Source organism: Vanessa cardui, chromosome 12 (genome assembly GCF_905220365.1).
Source record: "Vanessa cardui chromosome 12, ilVanCard2.1, whole genome shotgun sequence".
NCBI classification, from domain to species: domain Eukaryota; kingdom Metazoa; phylum Arthropoda; class Insecta; order Lepidoptera; family Nymphalidae; genus Vanessa; species Vanessa cardui.
The window spans coordinates 5,287,624-5,308,751 of NC_061134.1; the positions used below are offsets into that span (position 1 = coordinate 5,287,624).

Consider the following 21,128-nt stretch of genomic DNA (forward strand, 5'->3'; position numbering starts at 1 on the left):
GTTGAAAAGTATACTATAACCAGCTCAGGAGTATGAAAAATAATTGTACAAAGTTTCGTTAAGATCCGTCGAGTAGTTTTTGTTTCTATAACGGTTATATGGACAGACAGACAGACAGACAAAAACAGACAGTACAGAATTGACCTCCCTACAGATTTATTATAAGTATAGATTAAAAAACACGGAATATGCTCCTTCCAATAAACAAATATACGTTTGCTTTTAATAAACGACAGCTACTAAAATTGTTCGGTAAGACATCTATATACCTTTATTATATATAATTTATTTGATTTTTAATGGAAACATAAATGTTTATTGACTTAATTTTTAATAATTACCATGATTTCCTTTATCTACAGCTATTATACTGATGAAGGAATTTTTGTTGTATAAAATATAATGATGTTATTTAGAGCTTGATCAGCAGTTACAACACGTGATCATTAAGAGTCAAATGTGGATTCGTGACGGACCAAGCACTATCCAATTTTCTTGTGCTCAACTCATATCATACTGGGTGGTGATGGTTAGCACCGTAAGGTGTATCTGCCAACCTGAGTTATGCGGCAAAATAAGATCCAAGTATTATCCTCAAATACAAGAGCGCACCAGGTACTTAGCCTAGCAGTGCGATGTTTAAAAGATGTAAATGCTACTGAAATATATGAGCTGATGATATATTAATTAGTCTAGTTTCTTAATTTTAATGCAACACAAATATATAAATGCATACCAAGAGATAGTAATTACGCATCCAGTTACAGATTAATGAAGGCTTAATGATATCATCGCGTTAATATAAGAATGACATTAAACTGAAATTAATATTGATTACCTTATAAAAATAGATTAAAAATCTATTTTCTAAAAGTGTCGAGTTTATTTAAAAAAAATGATATACGATGGTGTCTTGATAGGCGTTATAAAGAAGGAACAATAAATCATTCGGTTAGTAATTAAGTCATTTGCGTGTTGAACTACATGCGCTTACTATATTTTTATTACGTAAAGTAATGGCTACTGCACTGAGTAATGATTACTATACATAATTAAATTACAAGCACTTATTCCCACGCGCTACATTGTAATCGAAAACACACTTGATTTTGACGAGAAAGGCAAAATATTCAAAAGGGTAAAAAATACATTTCGTCTTTGTGACAACTCTAGCCCGTAACAAAGCTTTGTAATATATCAGTTAGATATTTCGAATGAATTTTTAAAGAATTGATATTTTAAAATCTCCTGTAGGCAGTAAACCCAAATGATAGCTTAACTTGTAAAATATTGACTAGTGGGTTTTTTGTGATTTCCCAATAACTATTTTGTAATTTTCAGTTATGTAAAGCCTTTATGTGGTCATGTTAAGACTTTAGGTAATGTTTTATTAAATTATATAAATTTAATACAATTTAATCCAATCCATCAGCCCATTTCCATCCACTGCTGGACATAGGCCTCTTCAATTGCACGCCACTGAGATCGTTCTTGGACTACTCGCATCCAGCTCTTGCCAACCGTCTTTCGTAAGTTGTCACACCACCGTGCCCGAGGACGTCCTACACTACGTTTGCCGAGACGCGGTCTCCACTCTAGAACACGTTTCCTCCAACGGTTATCGGTTCTGCGACAAATATGGTTAGCCCACTGCTACTTCAGCTTACTAATCCGGTGGGCTATGTCGATGACTTTGGTTCTCTGGCGGATCGTCTCATTTCTGATGCGATCCCGCAGAGAAACACCGAGCATAGCCCTTTCCATAGCACGCTGAGCGACTTTAAACTGGTGGACCAGCCTTGCCGTGAGTCCACGTTTTGGCTCCGTATGTCATGACAGGTAGGACGTACTGGTTGAAGACTTTCGTCTTAAGGCACTGTGGGATCAACGATGTAAAGATTCGACGTAATTTCCCAAACGCTGCAAAGCCGAGCTGAATTCTTCTATTCACCTCGTCCTCAAGGTTGTTTCTACCAAATCGCAAAGACTGCCCAAGGTAGACATATTTTTGAACAACTTCGAGGACGGTATCGTGTAACGCAATCGGTTCCGGTAGAACATGTTCATTGAACATGATACGCATAGAAGAATCAGTCAGCTCGTTCAGCATTTGTTGTAGGTCCTGCAACGTTTCTGCCACGATGACGATGTCGTCTGCGAATCTCAAGTGAGAGATGTATTCGCCATTGATGTTGATGCCAAATTTAATACATTTCTTTATTTTTTTATTTTATCTTAAATTCATTTTTAATAAACTTTGACATTGCTTTATAACCGTACGGTCATAAAACATTCATTAAAATATGCAAAATTAATATATTGTGTTCCCTAATAAATCAAAGCTTTTAGTTTTTATATATGTACATAGAAATACAATATTAGGTTGAAACCCAGTTTAGAATTATTGAATTTCCATCTGCCTAACTTTAATTAATAACACTTTGTCTTGATTAAGAGGAAATTACTTGTCGGTAAAAAAAAACTTGAGGAAACAGTATATATATACCAGCATTGAAATATACTGTGCAGTAGCTTTAGCCCATACTTTCTCCTCAACGGAAAAGGAGGACTTAGCCCAACAGTGGGAAGTTTACTAATAAGTTTAAAAGAGTGCAGTGTATACTTTAAGAGGAGACAAGTGAAATAGACAACATTTGACAGCGAATTAACGCGACATCATTGGCCGAGAGCTTGATTTATAGATTAATCAAACTTTCAACCAATGATTCATCTTTTCTAAGAGAGGTCTTAGTAGTTGTAGGAGGCTACAACATATACAAAAATCAGCCTTCTCGGTTAATTTGCATTTCCACATGTCTATAAAGACTGTACTATGCACGATGTTATAAATATACATTAATTATAAGTAAACCGATCTTTTTTTTAAATTATAATTACTTCCATTATATGAGGTTCTAATTAATTTCTTTTGCGAGTCCGAGTTGTCATGCAAACGTTAAATAACGTCAATTATGTTTAAAATACTACGACAGTGTGTAAATTATAAGCAATCATTACATGAAAGTTTAATTTTAATAGAAGCAGTAATTTAGCTTTAAACTGTTGTAAGCATACAAATATAATTTATCTATTTATGAAATTCATTCGATAACGTAAAGTTGGTGCATTTTAAAATTTACTATTTGATATTCATTTCAAATTCATGTAGGTAATACTTTTGTCTGCTTGGATTACAAGAGGTTTTCATTACTCGTAATTTGAATAAGATAGATTTTGATTTTATACCTATCTTTTTTTATTCTATGTACGTATGTTACGTACGTACAAAAGTAACAGACGATAACGTAAAAGATTGAAACTATTTAATCGCTAATAAAAAAAACAGCATTCTAATAATTTTAAATCCCATTCCAATTAATGAAAGCAACGAAGAAACTATAAATCCAATCGGTATTCTTCCATTATTCAGTAAATTAATACTATAATAAATTATATGCATTGTTTTTTTTTTCTATATTGGACGCCCGGCGATTCTGTGTGTAGTCACTTGCAAGGCTAGTCATTGCCTCTTACTTAGAAGGCAACCTTAAATTACCGTCCATAAATAATTCAAGTACGATCTTGAAGGTTTGGGAACACTCATTACATTGCAACTACCGCTCCCGGTAGATCTGCGCATGATAACAATTAGAACGAAGGTTTAATTAGATAATAATAGGCTGTAGGCTAACTCGCATTGTTCTGCCCCAGGTGGCCAATTATTTTAAAATGAATAGTCATTTCATAGGAAACAAAATTTTATTGCATTATTTACATTATAAACTTGTAAAAATTGGTAACTTATTCTAACCAATAATATCTATCTACATTATTTACATTTAAGAACATATTTTTGAATTTTATTTGTGGTTAATAATTTATTTATTTTAGTCGCAATGAGTATTCTACAATAATTCTAAGTTTTACATAGCTTTGTACATAAAATGCGAAGTTGTTTTGTACTAACGCCGCAATGATTTCCTGTCAACAGCAGCATCTTAACGAAGAAAGCTAAAAATTAATAGAAATGACTGCAATGCAATGATTTTTTAAATTGAAATATATTTAAGGGAAAAAATTAAGTTTAAACATTATATGGATCTACAAGAGTTATTTAAATAATGACGAAAGATATGACTTAAGATAACTTAATTAACATAAATTGACTTGCATAATTACGTTTACGTTCACGTTAGCAAATAAGATGGTATTTAAATTTGCAAAAGGTAATAACAAACAGTATGTTTGTGTGAAATGCATAAATATCTTATGTTCAACATTTTAATAGCGTCACTAGCTTATTCATAGGCAGTGTTGTGAAATGTATTCATAAATAAATATATTTGACGTCATATTATCGATTTTTTAACCAAGAGATTATATTGTTTGAGTTATTTAATGTTACGCTTTGCGCTCATGCTTCCTCGCACCGATGTAGCCGTAATATTAAATAGATAGTATATTCACAGTGCAGCTGCATGACCTTTACAAATAACAATCTTGTATTATTATTTAAAATTGTATGCTGTAATAAAACATTTTGTAAATATTCTAAAATAAATATACGTTAGTTGATATTTTACTCCAGGACATGGTCTTGGTTTTTGATTTTGTTTATCCGAAGTTTTCGAAGTGGTGAATAAAGTATGGTAGTCGTCTCGTTCGGTTGACCTGCTCGCACGCTGACATGACGGATTTGGTGAGCGGCCGAGGACCGCATGAGAACACACCAATTTTAGAAACCTGAATTGCAAATGGTTAAAAATATTATTAAATGATATTTATTCAGTATATGTATAAATCCTTTCACAAATATAATACTTAGGCAGACATACCCATACATATTGAGCTTCTGCCGCAATAAGGTAAAGTCATTTTAAACACAATTAAGACGTATATAAATAAACACACACGTGCATACCATTGTTTGTGTGTTTCCTATATTTTTTTATAATTTTAATTGTTATATGTATGTACTTTAACCAATAAATTGTATCGGAGGAAGAAGCGTGGATAGTACTACAGTAGCAAAATAAAATATATAAATTCTGTAATATCTGGGGCACAGTAACATTACAGATATCGCAGATGGCTCTCATTCATGTCCTTGTGTCACAACAGATCAGTCTCAGTCACGACTATACTTTATTGCCATCGAATAGAAAGGCAAATCAAATCACTTTATTATTTATCAAATTAGGTTATACTGAAATACATTACGAGATGGAATTATGAATAGCACTTTTTATAGTCATTTTAACACGTTCTACAATAATGATGCTCTCATAATGTAGTTATAATTATTTGTGGTTTCATTTTATTATATATACATATAATTCTTGCATAATATGTCGTTTAGAACTTTCTGTAATATTGTAACTAGAAACAGAGATATATCAAAAGGTCAATTTTAAGCCCAAAACAAAAGTTTATAAAAAATTATAGCATACTAAACTTAAGAGAAAATTAATAACTAATAATATCTATATATATATATATATATACTATTATACCTATACTATGTTCGTTGCTTCTACAACGAAATGCAATCAACGAAGGAAAATGTGTAATACTTACATAACTGTGCTTTTTCTGCACGAACTTAAGAAATGAGGACATGTCAGGTCGTCCGAAATGATTGACAGCTTTAAGCCCCGTGAACATGGACGTGCGAGATAGCCTCTGGAAGTGGTTTTCGCAGATATACTGGAACAAAATTGTTTAGTGCCGCTTAGTGTGCTGTTACTTTGGAATTCCGAAGTATGGGGTAATATCAATATTTACCAGCATTGTCGTCCTGAGGTCGAACTTGTGAAAGAACTGTGTGATGAATATGTGTATTTCCAGTACATTTGTGACGTCCTTGCGTTCCACATCTCGTAACACGTCGATAAACCATTCAAAATGTTTGTGTGAAGGGCAGATCCAAAGGAAGTAGACCTACAAGTATCATATTTTAGAAATTCAATCCTATGACATAAGTATTTATTTTTAACTTTTTTATATCCTTGTTACCTTTTTACAAGCAACTCCTGAATATCTATTGGTAGAGGTTCCGAACACGAGGTCGTTTAGAATGGAGGCGTAAGGAGTCACACCGATGCCTCCACCAACCATGACTGCTACTTCAAATTTGTACCAATCTTGATTTCCTCCTCCGAAGGGACCTTGGATTCTATAGTCAACAGAACATTGGATTAAATTTAAAAATATTATAATAATACTAATTATATATGTCGACATTAAAATTACGTAAATTGAAAAAAAATAATTCAGCCAAAATAAAGCTATTTTGACAAATTTGGTAAGATAATATTATTCTTTACCTTATCTTAGGTTGGTTTTCAGGATTATAATTGCAGGGGTCAAAATAGTTTCGGAGCTTCCAAGTCCAAGGTCCTTGCGCTTTTATATGACACGAGAGGAAGTTCTCATGAGGTGCTGATGTTAATGTAAACGAATGAAATTCTTCCTTCTTAAATGCTGTACAGGCTAGTCGGACCCATTGACCTTAAAATATTTTTTAGACAACAATTGCTAGGTATGCACTATTAAATACATTGCATAGTGTAAATTAGAAAGTTGTTCTGATTTGCTCTTACCTGATAAATATTTTAAATTAGGCGGCCTATAGAACTTGATTTTTATGACATCAGATGGCAACATTTCCGTTTCCAAAACATCTAAAGCCAGATATTTAGTGCGTAGCGAAACAACCTAAAACAATATTGGCGTTAATTAATTTCGATACAAGCCGTATGATATGGACATTTCTCCTGCTTTTCAGTAAATAAAGCTGGCTTATCAAAGATGAATCTCATTCTTAATTTTTTTTTTCATCCTTACTTTATCTAAAGTGTAAATAATAGCTGGTCCGAGGAAGAATATCCAGAACCTCGGTGCTCCAGTAAGCCTTGCCAGGCCGTGCACGAGGCAGAGTGCGTAAAGGGCCACGTGTAGGGAGTGCGCTCGCCAAAACCACGGGTAGGCGCGTTTACGTATAACCGGATGTGCAAATATAAATATTATGCACATGATTATAAACAGAAGCACACCAGTTACGCCTGAAAATAAAAAATAAAATTGAAAGAATTTTAATTTTTAATTATTGTAATTAATTTAATTCCATTTCTAATTTCCCCATTTTTTTATGGATCTCAGATGTTACGTTACTTGTACTTATAGTTATACTGGTTCACTGATTATTTACGTAGCGATACGAAGTATTGCTTTTTGATAGTATAATAACTTCTTAGTGGATGGTATTGTGAATTAACTTGTTGTAGAGATTACAATGTATATTCGAAGCAAATATCGATGCCATTAGGGATTTAAAATAAAATTACCCGTTATAGTTTGGAACACCCAATAAGTTATCCCAGGTCTAAAGTCTGATGTGAAATGAACTTCTTTTGTTAAACAGCGTAAGTTTTCTACTGGTTGTGTTGAAACGTGATAGAAGTTGACCATGTGACCCGCTGTGTGGAGAAGGGAAAAAAAGAGCGCCGTGCAGGCCACTATCTTGTGAAACTGGATACTTGAATCTAGGGGAATGTACTGTTGAATGCTGAATTCCTGTAAGACAAAAATAAAATATTAAATAGCTTACATTGCATTGTAATTTATAAATAATAATCAATATTATTGTATCATACCTTCAACTTAGTCAATAAGTTTCTGGACATGGTTAACAAAAGAAGGCTGTAGCAGAATGACAAGGAAGCCGCCGATCCTCTGGTTATAGCAATTCCAACTCCCATAATATGCCTCAGATCCAGATGCTCTGACATGAATGAATAATGTGCAAATCTTTCCACGAATAAGCCTATTGTTACGACGTAGAATACAAATAGATAGAATATATTTTGTCTGTTTTCTTCCAGGAATGTTGTAAGATAGTCCCATTTTAGAAGGAACCAATGCCTATAATAATAATTAGAAATATTTTAATATAAAAAGTTCAATTAATTTCATTATCTTAATATAAAATTACTTAGTATTAATAATAAACTATCTAACTAATTGGTTACCTCGACTGGTCCATCGACGGTTCAATATGAAAACTGGTCATCCTTGCAACATTCGTAGATGTGTCTAAAAAGTTTTGTTTCGCGCCTTTGCAGTCTAAACCAATAGCAACAAACTCTCCTTTGTATTCTTTCATCATAAGCTTGAAGTCAGAATACGTGAGATGATCTTTGTGTTGAAGACCAGCATCCTAAAATAAAATATAATAATTAAAAAAAGAAGAGTGTTTGTTTACTTTTTTCAATTTAAATATTCGTTGTGTTCGATTGAGACTTAATAATACGAACGAATTAATTTTACTTACAGAAAACATGCCATCTATGAGTTCAGTAACATGTTCGTCTCTTAAGGATGTGGTTCTTGCAATCTCGACCAAGGAACGCAGCATTTCACTTAATTCACCTTTATCGATCACGCCGTTCCGATCGTTATCACACATGTCAAATATAATTCGAAGCTTGTCATCTGTTGCTCCTCGTGAAAATAATACAACAGTATCAAGGAACTCCTGTAAAAAATATACCGTTAACATTTATTTGGAATAAAAGAAAACATAATCAAGACTTTTTTCATATATATTGCACCTGAAAGGATATTCTTCCATCACCGTCTTTGTCCACAATATTGAACATTTTTTTGACAAAAACTGCATCGGATTTCATTCCGAGAGCGCTTGCGAATTCCCCTTTAGATAATGATGTTCTCATTACGATTGACTGTAAAAAAATACTGTAATTACTAATTTTATTCCTAATAATTTGTCTTTGAATTAAATCGATACAACAAATACAGACTATGCACTATACACATACATATTATGAAATAAATTCATTGATTGAAATTCTATTAGGTGTCGCATTACCTCTGGATCAGAATCTTCTGATCTTCTTCTTTTTTCACCCGGTGCAAGGCCAAAAGTAATTGCATATGCTTCCCTAAAGAAATGTTCTAGTTTTCTTTGTCTTCGTTCTCTTGTTTCCGCTGATGCTAAGATTTGATCTCGGTGTCCCTGTAAATAAATACATATTACAGTATCTTTATTCGTAGAAATTTGTATATTTTATACATCAAACTTTTATCGATGATGATAGTAGGTACATGATTTTTAGATTCAATTTTCAGATTCCTTACCTGAGTAAGATTAAGTGCTTTTTTGTGTTGCGCGAGAAAGGCGTCAAATTTAACAAGAAATTTGCGACGCGAAGCGAGAGAGTCCATTTCTAGAACAAGGTCGTGTTCACGTTGCACTCGAATTAAGACAAGGGGACGTTTGTTGGTGCGACTTTCCTAAAATTATTTAATTATTTGAATTTATTTAAAAAAATGTTTGTGGTTCTATAAATAATTGATAATCAAATAGGTTTTCTCTTACTTGACTCTCCAATACAGTGAGTTGATCGGTGTGTTCTAGTGGCAGAGTGCGCAACTTATCACCTTTGCGGTCTGTTACATGTAGTGCAGATTCCGGACCAAGTCTGAGTTTTACTAGCCTTTTGTGGGATGCATGTACCCATTCTCTACATACCATTTTATCTACAGAACCTATAAATAAATAATTAGATTTTATTGTTTCAATATTATTGGTCAGGTCTTTTTATGAAATTTTAAATTTTGTTACAAATTATGTATTTTTAAAATTATACAACATGTTACCTTTTTGTTCAGTGTTCTTTAAATGTTCTTGCTGTATTTTAAGGCGACGACGTCGGCTATTCTGAAGTTTTACTACACCGTAGCCTGCACCAGCACAGAGTATCGGAACGAATGCGAGAATTAAACAGGTGTAAATGTATGCGAACTCGTTACCCTGGAAAAATATTAAATTTTAAATATCCTATTTACTTAGAATATTAAAAAATTTGAAAGCTTTTCGAAATTTACCTCAAAGTAATCGTAACCCTTCAGATATTTGCAAGGTGGTAACTTGGAAGCGTTTAATTGATATGGCTGACGGCACGGGTCTCCTTCTCTCCAGTGGAATACATCTCGTTGAATATCATTAGGACCTATTGCTGTACTATTTACAATAATGTCCCAAAGACTTATACGACGCAGTTCGGCTATTTCTTCTGGTGTAAATATCCTGAAATTTATTTTAATGATAAGCATATTATGTTGATAATTATATGGTGTATATGATTTAGTTAATATTGTCTCACCCATTTGATTCGTTCTCAAACCAAAATCTATCAGCGTCTCGTATTCTTGTAAACTGGTCAATAATTATTGCTCTGAACAGTTCACCTGGATGACCAGTCGACTCAAGCATTCCACCTTGAAATTGTTTAATCATATTATGTATAAAACCATATGGACAGATATTTTTATATTATTATATAATTAAATTACTCTTACCAATATAAACATCAATGTTATCGAGTCTGCCTTCATATATTTGAATCAGTTTTTGGAGTAAGTCAGGGTTATTCTCGAAGAGTTGTGGATTAATTTCATTAAAAGTTTTGATTTTAGGTAGATCAAAGTATGCCCTGTAAAGAGATTTAGAATTGTTGAGATCGTGGCTACTATAAAGAAACATGAAACTTTACTTATCAAGTCCGTCAACACACAATGGAAATATTATATTTAGTCATTATATTTCATTTTACTTATAAAAAGAAGGGACTTATCAATTTGGTGTACTTTTTCATGTTTTTTATCTAAGAACTCATTTATGAACCGATTATGAAAATTATTCATTATTTCGGAATGATCTTCCCGTTTGATCTCGTATTCATTTGAAGAAGAGATTGAATTAGAATATTTATGTTGATTTCTTACATTCCGTTCTGACGGAAATCCGACACGCCGAGTTACAGTTTTGTAATAAATACTACGAGAGTCAAAAATATCAAGTTCAAACATGTTACGCCAATAGTCAAAATTTAAAGCGGGTGAAACCAAATGATATTATATACTAAACATTTTCCTAAACACGCTGCAAGTTCTGCCATAATTGCTATAAGCTAAACGCATGCAGTAGTCGTTACAAAAAAAAAATATTACTCATTTAGTATTTAGAGTTTGTTAGTTACCTAGCAGTATTGTAGTCTGGTAAACCATTATCTCTTCCTCTCATAATATTCAAAGCACCGAGATCTCTTCGCGAGAATTCCATTGGTCCAAAGAGGTTATCCCTCACATCTGAGCACAGGAGTGCATCCTCTCGCTCCGATAATTGTGATGCCATTCCCATAAGAACTTCTTCTATTGGCACTTGAGACATAACATCCTAAAACAGAGTATTGTTCTTAAAAATTCAAATTTATTAAACATTGGTTTTATTTTAGTTATTATTTTGAATGGATTTGCTCGGATAGTATGAGCAATATAACACTATATGTAACAATTTAGGTCAAGGGAGTATTATATCTTAATAACTTCGACGACGTTCAAGCTAAGAAGCACTAAAAAGTTATTGGTTTGTTATATTTGATTTCAAAAGTCACGAATACCATTATATTTTATCACATCACCGACTCAATATTAAAGTCGAATTGCTAGTGTGGAATATATAACATGGAGATCGTTTATTTTCATATATGTCTTATATAATGTCAAAATAATAATTCATAATTCATCGTCTGAAGATTTCTGACACAATACCACCAACGTGATAACAAGCGACCAACAACTCCAACTCGATACTATTTTACAAAATAGCATTTTGTTTTTATCGGCATTGCAACGCATCCATTAGCTTGCGAGGCATTCAATTAGCTAGTTTTATATAAATAAATCAAGTCACTTTTAATTAGACTGAATATATTTATGTACATTCTTTTATTAATTGGCAATTTTTTTGCTCTAGCAAATCGTTAGTAGACGTCACATGTAAAATCAAGTAAAATTAAATGTTTCTGTTATTTAGGTATCAAGAGGCTTACATTTCCATCCCACCATGTTTGGCACAGTCTGATTGCGTCATGACCGCCAGGCGCTCTACCGTATCTACAGTTTCTGTCTCTCAACAATATGGCCGGCGGTACTAATGTGTGTCCAAATCGGAAAGCAGCCACGGCGAAGGCGTGTGTGACTCCTGGTGCTACGTCCGCGCGGTATCCGGAGTATGGTGGGATGGGGACGCCTAGGAAAGCTGGGACGTATTCATTCAGGATGATGTTCTGAAATGTTAAATAGTATTATGTTAATTTCCTTTGCTTTAATAATAGAATATAATTTAAAAAATGCAGAGAATAATAATAATTAAGTAATCTTATCTTTAGAAAACTAATACTATTACAATTTTATTTGAAATGACTTTGGCTCTGACTAATTATTTTTAATACGACTTCACCGTTGATTGAGTAATATTATTTAATTAGATATTAGATATGTAATCGTATACGGGTATATATAGTTTACCTGTAAGCTTGCAATTACGATTCTTCTCGCTCGCTGGAACAGCTGTTCGTCGCTCCAGTCTGGATGCTGTCGATGCACCCGCGCCGCCACCACGTTGTGCCAACGCATCAATAAGATGCCAAATGTTACCATCGCTGGGTTTTGATTTGTGCGCGGATCTCCTAACACTGTGCCGAATCCATTTATTAGTAACAATATTTCGGAATGATAAAAAAATAATATTATAAAACTTTTTTTAAATATTTTTATGCTAGATTTATCACATATACTCTACAGAGTATACAATAGGATCAGCAATTCTATCAAATTATTTATAATAATTTGTCTTTTCAACAATATTACTGCAGCTTATACTTACAAAAGAGCCTTTCGGGACTAAGCATCCTCATGTAATGAGGAACTGGGTTGTTAAAGAGTGGGACACGCTTCGTATTTCGTAAAGGCATCCCTCCTTCACTCGCTAAACTTCCATTCTGCATTAAAAATAAGGATATTATTATTAATATTAATTGGATACATTTTAAGAATTCTTCTTAGATCATTATAATTTCTGTGATTGCAGCAATTTAAAACGGAATGCATCGTAACAATTTCAAACGCTGCAGCAAATCAACCGCTTGTCAATTATATCGATAAATATAATTGGGTTCCGTTCATGATAGTAAATGTAAAAGGTAAGTAATGTCACAGTTGTAAGGCTTGAAATTTATCGTATTCATAGCACTAAATAATTGTAGGGTTTTATATATTTTAGAGCATTACGAGATTAGATAGATACGAGATTGTTTTTTTTTTAAATATTATCCCCTTTAGTCAAGTGATTATTATATTACTAAATATACTTTTTTTTTGTTTTTCTCAACGAGATATTATAAAAAGATGATTAATCAAGATTTGCGAACTTTTCAATGTAAATAATGAACGTTTATGATCTCTGGAAATTGAGACATGAATTATTACGCAAAGTTACGCACAATCATCATTAAAATAATGAAATATGTTCGGCTAAATCTGTGTGTCTTAATACACTATGTGCAATATAATGCGTGAGTGGTCGGTCTGTGAAGAGTAATGTTTGCAAATGCAAGCAAATGAGTACGTATATTGTAGGCATATGAATGTACATAAAGAGGCAGGCGTGGCTGCTGGTGGCACCTGAAATGACCTCATTGCATTCACCCAGGCCTCACTCGTACTGTACACGAAACTGCTGTCAATCCAAGATGTTATCTGATTTATCTGAAACAAGACAGCGATTTTTAAATCGATATATCTAAATTACAGAATTAGATCAATGGCGTCTGTGTTCTTTTAATAATTATCCACGCTTGTCATTGCCATTTTGTCACACTGTTTGAAACATATTTTTTATTAGTTTAACGATTATATGATTATCATCGCTTGTGGTTGCAATTCGCTCAAGTGTTTGAAAAGTTTCAGTTTTAAGAAATAGACATATTTTTCTGGATTGTCATCGATGTATTTTAAAAGTTCAAAAAAATATGACAAATAGTATGAGTCGATTCTTATATACAAGTTAAGTGTTAAATAAAATAAAACTAGGTATTTTGCAACAATATAAATTTTAAAATGAATTTTCTCTTTGCGTCTTTACTGTAAGTAAAAAATGTTGAAAAACACATAAACATACGTTTTGTCTTCAATGTCGCCATATTCATGATATTTTATTATAATATATATATATATAAATCAATAAACTTTAGCATGCAAGTGTTAGTTTAATAATAAAGCGCTTTGTGTATGGGTAAAGACCGTAGCAAATCCAATGACACGCTATCCGCCTCAACCTCAAGCTCAATAAATATTTGTTGAATGCTTTATAAAATAAACGCATTTTATCAATTCAATTAGTTTTCAAATTAAAATTCTATAACAACGCCGTACGGAATGTGTGAACTTTGTGATGTCGGTACTTATTTGATGTTAATCAACGCTGAGTATTCAGATGCGATCTAGGTTAGAAGGTGCCATTGGATTTTATTGCCTAGAATTCGACCTTCGATTTACAAATAAATACTAGTTTATGTGATGTATCAATAAGTAGGTTCATAATATTTCAGAAGTCGCTTCTGAAATATTATGAACGTACGAGTGTAATTCTAATTTGTTCGAATAAAGATCTGATTATTTATATTTCATTGATCAATATAATTACTTGTTCTCGAGGACTATTAGGACTTTGTCCAGTAGATCTATCATACGCAGCTCTATGGAAAGGCATGTACATAGCGCCTTTGCATTCTGGGTCGTACATGTGGTCGCATTTCTCGACTGGGATGCGATGCTGCTCGATAGGACATCCCGACTCTGAGGCCATCACTATCTCTCCCGTGACAACTTGACCTGTGGAAAAGGTTATATATATTGTATACATTGCAATTGTAATATGCAAGGCACAAAATGTGTCACGTGTAGTTGAATAAAAATGTACCGAAAAATGCGAGCAAAGCTGTTCTATTGGCGAGAGACGGTAACCCATCCTGCCCTCGCATGAAAAGTTTCGACAAAGTTCTTGCGCCTGGTCGGTCCACGCCTGCCATCATATACACACCGTCAGCATATGAAGCAGGCGTTTTTCTTGTTAGTCGACTGCCTGCGAATAACAAAAAAAGTTCAAGTGGCGGTAAAATCGAAATACAAAAAACTACTAAACCAATGTTTGAATAAATAGAGTGCAAAAGTAAAAAATAGTCATACTTGAATTAAACATTTTTTAGTTAGGTATATAGTGATTCCGATTCTGTGGTTGTAAAATAAATTAGTACTACTACTATTAGGGCTCTGATCACAGGTGAAGGTACATTTAAACTGTAATCCAAGTTTTTCAAATGCAATATGCACCAGAATATAACACGTAATTAATATACGCTATATTTGCGTTACTTGACCGCTTTTGAAATTTCCGTTTAGGCTTCCGTAAGGAGATAGTATCTTGTGTATTGGCTAATCTTTGAGATATACCGTAAAGTACTATGATTTCCTAGTGGCCTTTTTCTTCACGAAATCTGACGAGATAATTAAAAAATTAAACATGATAAGGTCGTGGTTGTTGATTATGATCTTAATTTTAACATTTTATAACCAAAATCTTTTTAGGCATCATACTGCATATAACAAAATTTATTGTCTTTGTATTTTAGTGAGTCTTCTACGTTGTGTAATCTGTACTAATATATATTCTTATAGTGCTGAGTAATAAACTATTTATTTTAATTTATAACCTATCAATATTCAATGTTCAATAGTGCGTGATGTAATATTTTATGAAGCAAATTAATGATGATTATTTAGTACTATACACGCTGCAAGCATACGTTCACTTCGAATGCGAGACATGATCTTGTTCCATTATTTACTATCATATTTAAATCCGATTTCTCATGCAGATAATGAATGGAGTACGCAAATAAGGCAATACAAGTAATAATATAGTCTTAACGAAAATCACCTAAGCGTCATAAGTAGTTCAAACCAAATGAACAAATAATTCCCTTAAGTACCTAATGATGAAAAGTTACGAAAGTGTTTGAGATAATTTGACTTTATTTTCTATTTTCAACCGACTTCAAAAAGGAGGAGGTTATCAATTCGTCTGTATTTTTTTTTTTATTTTTTTTTTTTATGTTTGTTACCTCATAACTTTTTACTGGGTGGACCGATTTTGATAATTTTTTTTTGTTTGAAAGGTAAAGGTTTAAAGGTTTTTTTTCCGATGATGGTATCCGTATGAAAACGACATAAGTCTTAAATTTGCATTATGTATATGCGCGACAAATAGGTGAATAACTCAAAATCACGTTAACCAATTTTGATGATTCTTTTTTTATTATAAAGGATGTACTTTAAGGGTAGTTTGGTGAAAGTTTGGTAAGGTTCTGAGCACAGGATCCATGACAAATTAAGGGAACGGGAGGGAACGGAACAATTCTGAGGAGCACGTTAGCAATACTCGGTCGAATCTTTTATTTATGGGTTACTTGGATATTTGAATCACCTTCCGGAACGTGGTTATGTTCATGTAATTGTCATAATCGAATACTATAATCAACTAGCGACCCGCCCCGACTTCTCACGGGTGCAATACTGATACTAAATATACTAAAGAATTTGTTTATTTACGATATCACATTGCAAACTTCTAAAATTGTCAGTGTTTCTTTATTATATTGTTTATTTATTATATACACAAACCTTCCCCTTGAATTACACTATCTATTAAAAAAAACCGCATCAAAATCCGTTGCGTAGTTTTAAAGATATAGGGACAGAGAAAGCGACTTTGTTTTACACTATGTATTGACGGAACTCCTAAACGGCTTACAGTTAGGGTGCGATTTGGGGCAGAATTTCTTTCTGTCTTTAATAAAATTTTGTGTATATGATGTGATGTCATATGATGTACGACATAGCATACGAATAGCTCTTTTGCAAAGTTTTTTTACTGGGGTCGATTACAGCTCATTCGAGGGTGGTACCTTGTAGTTTATGCCGCATGACGTATTAAAGCCGCATTTTCGAAAGTCTATTTTTACTTTATTCGAAAGTTTCTGATTTATATAAACGGCACGCTTAATCTATCCATATTAAGAAAATAATGTTAGCCTACATCAGCTTCACTTAAAATCAAAAAATAAATAAAATTTTAACAAAAAGAAAAACCGACTTCAAACAAAACACTATTTTAAAACAAATGAATATGCACGAAAAAGTAATAAAAATAATTGCGTATTCAACATATTTTTTAGTCTTCCTAAGTTAAATGAAATGAAAAATATTAGACTACTTAAAAGTCGATTAACGATTATATCATGTAGTTATAATTATTGTTATATTTGGAGTCGGTGTCAGCCAATAAAACCCTACAGTATATCTATCAAAAAACAATACGAGAATACTTTAACAAATATGTTTTTTACATATTACCTTTTACACAATAATATACTGGATCAATCAAGGGGCTCGTATCGCTTCTTTCTTTTGATTGTTGGGGCAAGGGCACCGTGGCTGACACCAAATATACCAATAATTATAACTACATGATATAATCGTTAATCGACTTTTAAGTAGTCTAATATTTTTCATTTCATTTAACTTAGGAAGACTAAAAAATATGTTGAATACGCAATTATTTTTATTACTTTTTCGTGCATATTCATTTGTTTTAAAATAGTGTTTTAAGGTATAGGCAAAATTGACTGATAAGAGCAAAACCTGTAACTATGAAATATGACACAGGAAAACGGATATAAAACTGGAACGGATGTCCAAAGGAAATAACTTATAACAATTAACATATACATATGGTAACCATTTATTATAAGACAATTTTCTATCATCTATTGGATGCAGTCGATCGAGTTATGTAGCCTTGTTCAGCTACATCCCGTTCACAGTTTCATTACTGCATTTATATCAGTTTAATTAATGACATTTATTTATCTGCTTTTTAACCTACTTACATGTCTTACAGATCACCGGTTTGACTAGATACGCATGTGTTAATTGAATTTTAAATTGTGTTAAGATCTTAATTTTTTATGATAGTTTTTTAGTTATTTTACGAATAAAGTTTTAATTTAGAAGTTTGTATATTATTGTATGTGATATAAGTACAGTTTAATAACTGATTATTATTGGTTCTGACAGTGATGGTGATTAAAATCAAAGTCTGAAAGTGAAACCTATACTTTATTGAAAGTAATGTTCAACGAGCATCAAAGGATCGAAACTAAGCGTTCGATACGTATTACGAATGTTGGATATTTCGTGATTGATAGTTTCTAATAAGTATGGAGGTGGTCTAGCAAATAATTAAGGTGCGCGTGATCATTGGTGGCGTAATACTCATTCGTTCAATCGACATGAACTTCGAATTAGGAACGAGGAGATCTTCAAACAAGGCATTCTTTTGTAACTTGAGATAAACGTAGCTCGATTTATACTTGATTGTGCAAACTGTGATTTATGCCTTCTTTGTGTTTTGAGATTTGCAGTCACAATGCTTCTTAAATTGGGTTAGTAAATCGTAAGCCTTGTTGGAGCATACAGAAAATGTCTGCAGTAAATGCGATACAATAAAGTAATTTATCATTGTTTTGGAACTGTTTGAAAGCTATCTGGTAGAGCATAAATGCGAAAGAAATTCTATGTCTTTTGTTCAACATCATTCTTCATGTAGATAGTTTTAAGTTCCGGGGACGCGCATTTCTTAATTCACTCCTCTAGGACGTACAATTTAAAGCTAGGTATATAAGTGGGTATACAACTATTGAGGATATTTTCATTTGAAGAATAGCACTGGGTTGAAAAAGTCAGGGCATATAAGTAACACGTGGCTTTTTAAAATAAAATGTTTTTATATATAATATTTTTATACCGGAAAATCGCTTTTCAAAGAACAAATAAACAAAAGCTTTAATTCTCGCATCATTTTATATTTTTCTGTGATCATTTTATTTTATATATAGAATGTCTGAAAAAAGATGATCTCATGATTATTTATATTTAAAGTCACTTGGCTGCGGTCTAATTGTAATGGCAAATAAACGCGGATCTCTGAGTGTACAAATAAATCTTTAATTACCTGGAAGTGATTAAATATGTTTTCCTTTTGTTATGAATATTTTCTTATGTAAATATTATAGCATTGTGTAATCTATATTTTTATATATACTTTCTATTATAAAGAGTTAGGTTTGTATGTATGGGGCGAGTTCTAAACTAAATGATCCAATGCTTAAAAATATCTCTGGTAGAAGCTAAGATTATTTCAGAGTTGTACTCGTATTTAAATAATAATAAGAAAATAATGAACGAAATAAATAATGTTTTTTTTTATTATGTCTATTTTAGAAATGCCAGTCAGCGTTGGCAATTTCAGATCTAGTTATGGATATGGATATAAATCGGGTATTGTATAGACGGCCATAACCGTAATTGAAATGGATATCCGAAAAAAAATCTATCCGAATGCCACCTAAACTGAAAAAATCTTATTTAAATCATTTTTATTTTTGCATAGTACTTAGGAAGTACTATGCAAAATGCGTAGTTAATACTTGTTTCTTAAAAAGCATTTGTTTTGTATGCGGTTTTACCTAAGACTATATAATGTCTAAAAATAGAGTAAAAATGTTCAACTGTTTCTAAATAATAATAAAATTCTTAACTGAAACAGTCCATTTAAATACAACATACGATTATGCGATAGCGTGTATGCTGTTGAACAATACATGTGTCTTTACTATTATATAGGCAAGATTCTTTGTGTGTACATTTTTTGAATATTGTCTTATATATACGGTTTCTTCATATATAAATATGTATATATAAATCATATTCTGTATGTATGTGTTAAACGGAACCACTGGACAGTTGCTCCGATTTCGATTACTTTTGTTTGTGAGTCCTTAGTTTTATTGGACAATCGTAGTAGGAAGTAAATGAAATACTTATTTTACCCGGACAAACCCGGCACGGACAGTTATCCTTACTTATATTCCCCTACTACACCATTACAACTACGAAACTCTGTTTTTCTGTCTGTCTGTTGCCTATCATGCCCAACCACGGAACTAAACCTGATGGAATTTGTTATAAAGTAAACTTGAACTTCAAGGGATATAGGGTACATACTTTTTATGCCTAATATCTGAACCAACCACTAAAACGCGTGTAAAGTTGCGGGCGGAAACTAGTATATATATTTGAATACACTGGTAAGAGTTAAGTAGTAATATAGACAATATCACTATGATCGATAAATTACACATCAAAATGTTACCCAACTACGAGTGACAAATTAATTATAATGTGTTTATCAAACCATGTTATCTGAGATTGTACTGATTAGATGATGTAATTAATCATTAATCAATGCAACTTTCTAGCGATCATTCCTAACCGTAACCGTAGGTAACGACTGTACTATGTACTTAAGTAATTGCCCCTTTGGCCTAGTGCTTTGCTCATGAGACTGTAGATCTTGAGGTCTAGGGTTCAAGTTGGATTAATGAAATGTGATTCAGAGGTTCAGGGTTCAAGCCTAAGATCTTGCCGATTAAAATTGTTGGGTTTTTCTGGAAGTTGAATGTATGTACACTCCCCTCACTGCCTCAGAAAACACGTAAAGTTATATGTATGTCGGATTTTTTATCGGGTGTCATTGGTGGCAGACCAGGAGGCCCATCTGATGGAAAGTCATGTTTACATATTTGAGTTGAATATTTCTTAGTACAAAATTTATTGAGTTGCCCATTCCCATTTAGTGGGTAAAAGTTATTTTCCCATTTTCTTCTTTCATATTAAAGAGTTTGTCCCTCTTTGATCTTTGTTGTTGTTGAAGTCGAATTTCAAGTCATTTGGTCCTAAAGTTTTCGTCATGTAGTTAGTGATGATGATAGTATACATAAACATATGAATTAGTATGTTTTTGTGACAAGATTAATCAAAGTTTTATATGTATTTAAGAGGTATTTGACAAATCATATTGACAAAAATGTACCGCCTATAAGCTGAATGTTAAATTCGCTGCCGAAATATACTGGTACATTTTATGAATAAAAAAAACTAAAGTGTTAGTGTATCTGTATATTCAATCTTATACTCAGAATTTGAAACATTTGTCACATTGGTCAGTGATTGAGAAACTTAAAACGACTACATAATACACGAATAAGAGTAAGACCTGAGGTGCCAGCATGTTTATCGCTGGT

At 32.6% G+C, this 21,128-nt stretch overlaps 1 protein-coding gene across 3 annotated transcripts in view; it reads right to left on the bottom strand.

The window, feature by feature from the left end:
• Nucleotides 1–3,745: 3,745 nt before the first annotated feature.
• Nucleotides 3,746–21,128, bottom strand: part of LOC124534246 (dual oxidase) — a 44,498-nt gene continuing 27,115 nt past the window's right edge. The window contains exons 4-29 of one of the 3 annotated variants that reach the window (XM_047109985.1): nucleotides 14,846–15,007; nucleotides 14,570–14,757; nucleotides 13,549–13,632; nucleotides 12,752–12,866; nucleotides 12,394–12,560; nucleotides 11,916–12,152; nucleotides 11,064–11,260; nucleotides 10,384–10,517; nucleotides 10,188–10,302; nucleotides 9,910–10,111; nucleotides 9,682–9,835; nucleotides 9,401–9,570; nucleotides 9,160–9,315; nucleotides 8,891–9,037; nucleotides 8,613–8,744; nucleotides 8,333–8,536; nucleotides 8,031–8,218; nucleotides 7,656–7,923; nucleotides 7,347–7,575; nucleotides 6,847–7,064; nucleotides 6,603–6,717; nucleotides 6,327–6,510; nucleotides 6,016–6,175; nucleotides 5,785–5,940; nucleotides 5,578–5,706; nucleotides 3,746–4,743 (exon numbers count right to left, since the gene is read on the bottom strand). In XM_047109985.1, the coding sequence (XP_046965941.1) occupies nucleotides 4,615–4,743; nucleotides 5,578–5,706; nucleotides 5,785–5,940; nucleotides 6,016–6,175; nucleotides 6,327–6,510; nucleotides 6,603–6,717; nucleotides 6,847–7,064; nucleotides 7,347–7,575; nucleotides 7,656–7,923; nucleotides 8,031–8,218; nucleotides 8,333–8,536; nucleotides 8,613–8,744; nucleotides 8,891–9,037; nucleotides 9,160–9,315; nucleotides 9,401–9,570; nucleotides 9,682–9,835; nucleotides 9,910–10,111; nucleotides 10,188–10,302; nucleotides 10,384–10,517; nucleotides 11,064–11,260; nucleotides 11,916–12,152; nucleotides 12,394–12,560; nucleotides 12,752–12,866; nucleotides 13,549–13,632; nucleotides 14,570–14,757; nucleotides 14,846–15,007 (4,340 nt within the window). In that variant the 3' untranslated portion in view covers nucleotides 3,746–4,614. Of the gene's footprint in view, nucleotides 4,744–5,458; nucleotides 5,479–5,510; nucleotides 5,707–5,784; nucleotides 5,941–6,015; nucleotides 6,176–6,326; nucleotides 6,511–6,602; nucleotides 6,718–6,846; nucleotides 7,065–7,346; nucleotides 7,576–7,655; nucleotides 7,924–8,030; nucleotides 8,219–8,332; nucleotides 8,537–8,612; nucleotides 8,745–8,890; nucleotides 9,038–9,159; nucleotides 9,316–9,400; nucleotides 9,571–9,681; nucleotides 9,836–9,909; nucleotides 10,112–10,187; nucleotides 10,303–10,383; nucleotides 10,518–11,063; nucleotides 11,261–11,915; nucleotides 12,153–12,393; nucleotides 12,561–12,751; nucleotides 12,867–13,517; nucleotides 13,633–14,569; nucleotides 14,758–14,845; nucleotides 15,008–21,128 lie in introns of those variants that run through there. The other 2 variants (XM_047109986.1, XM_047109987.1) reach the window with 2 other exon arrangements.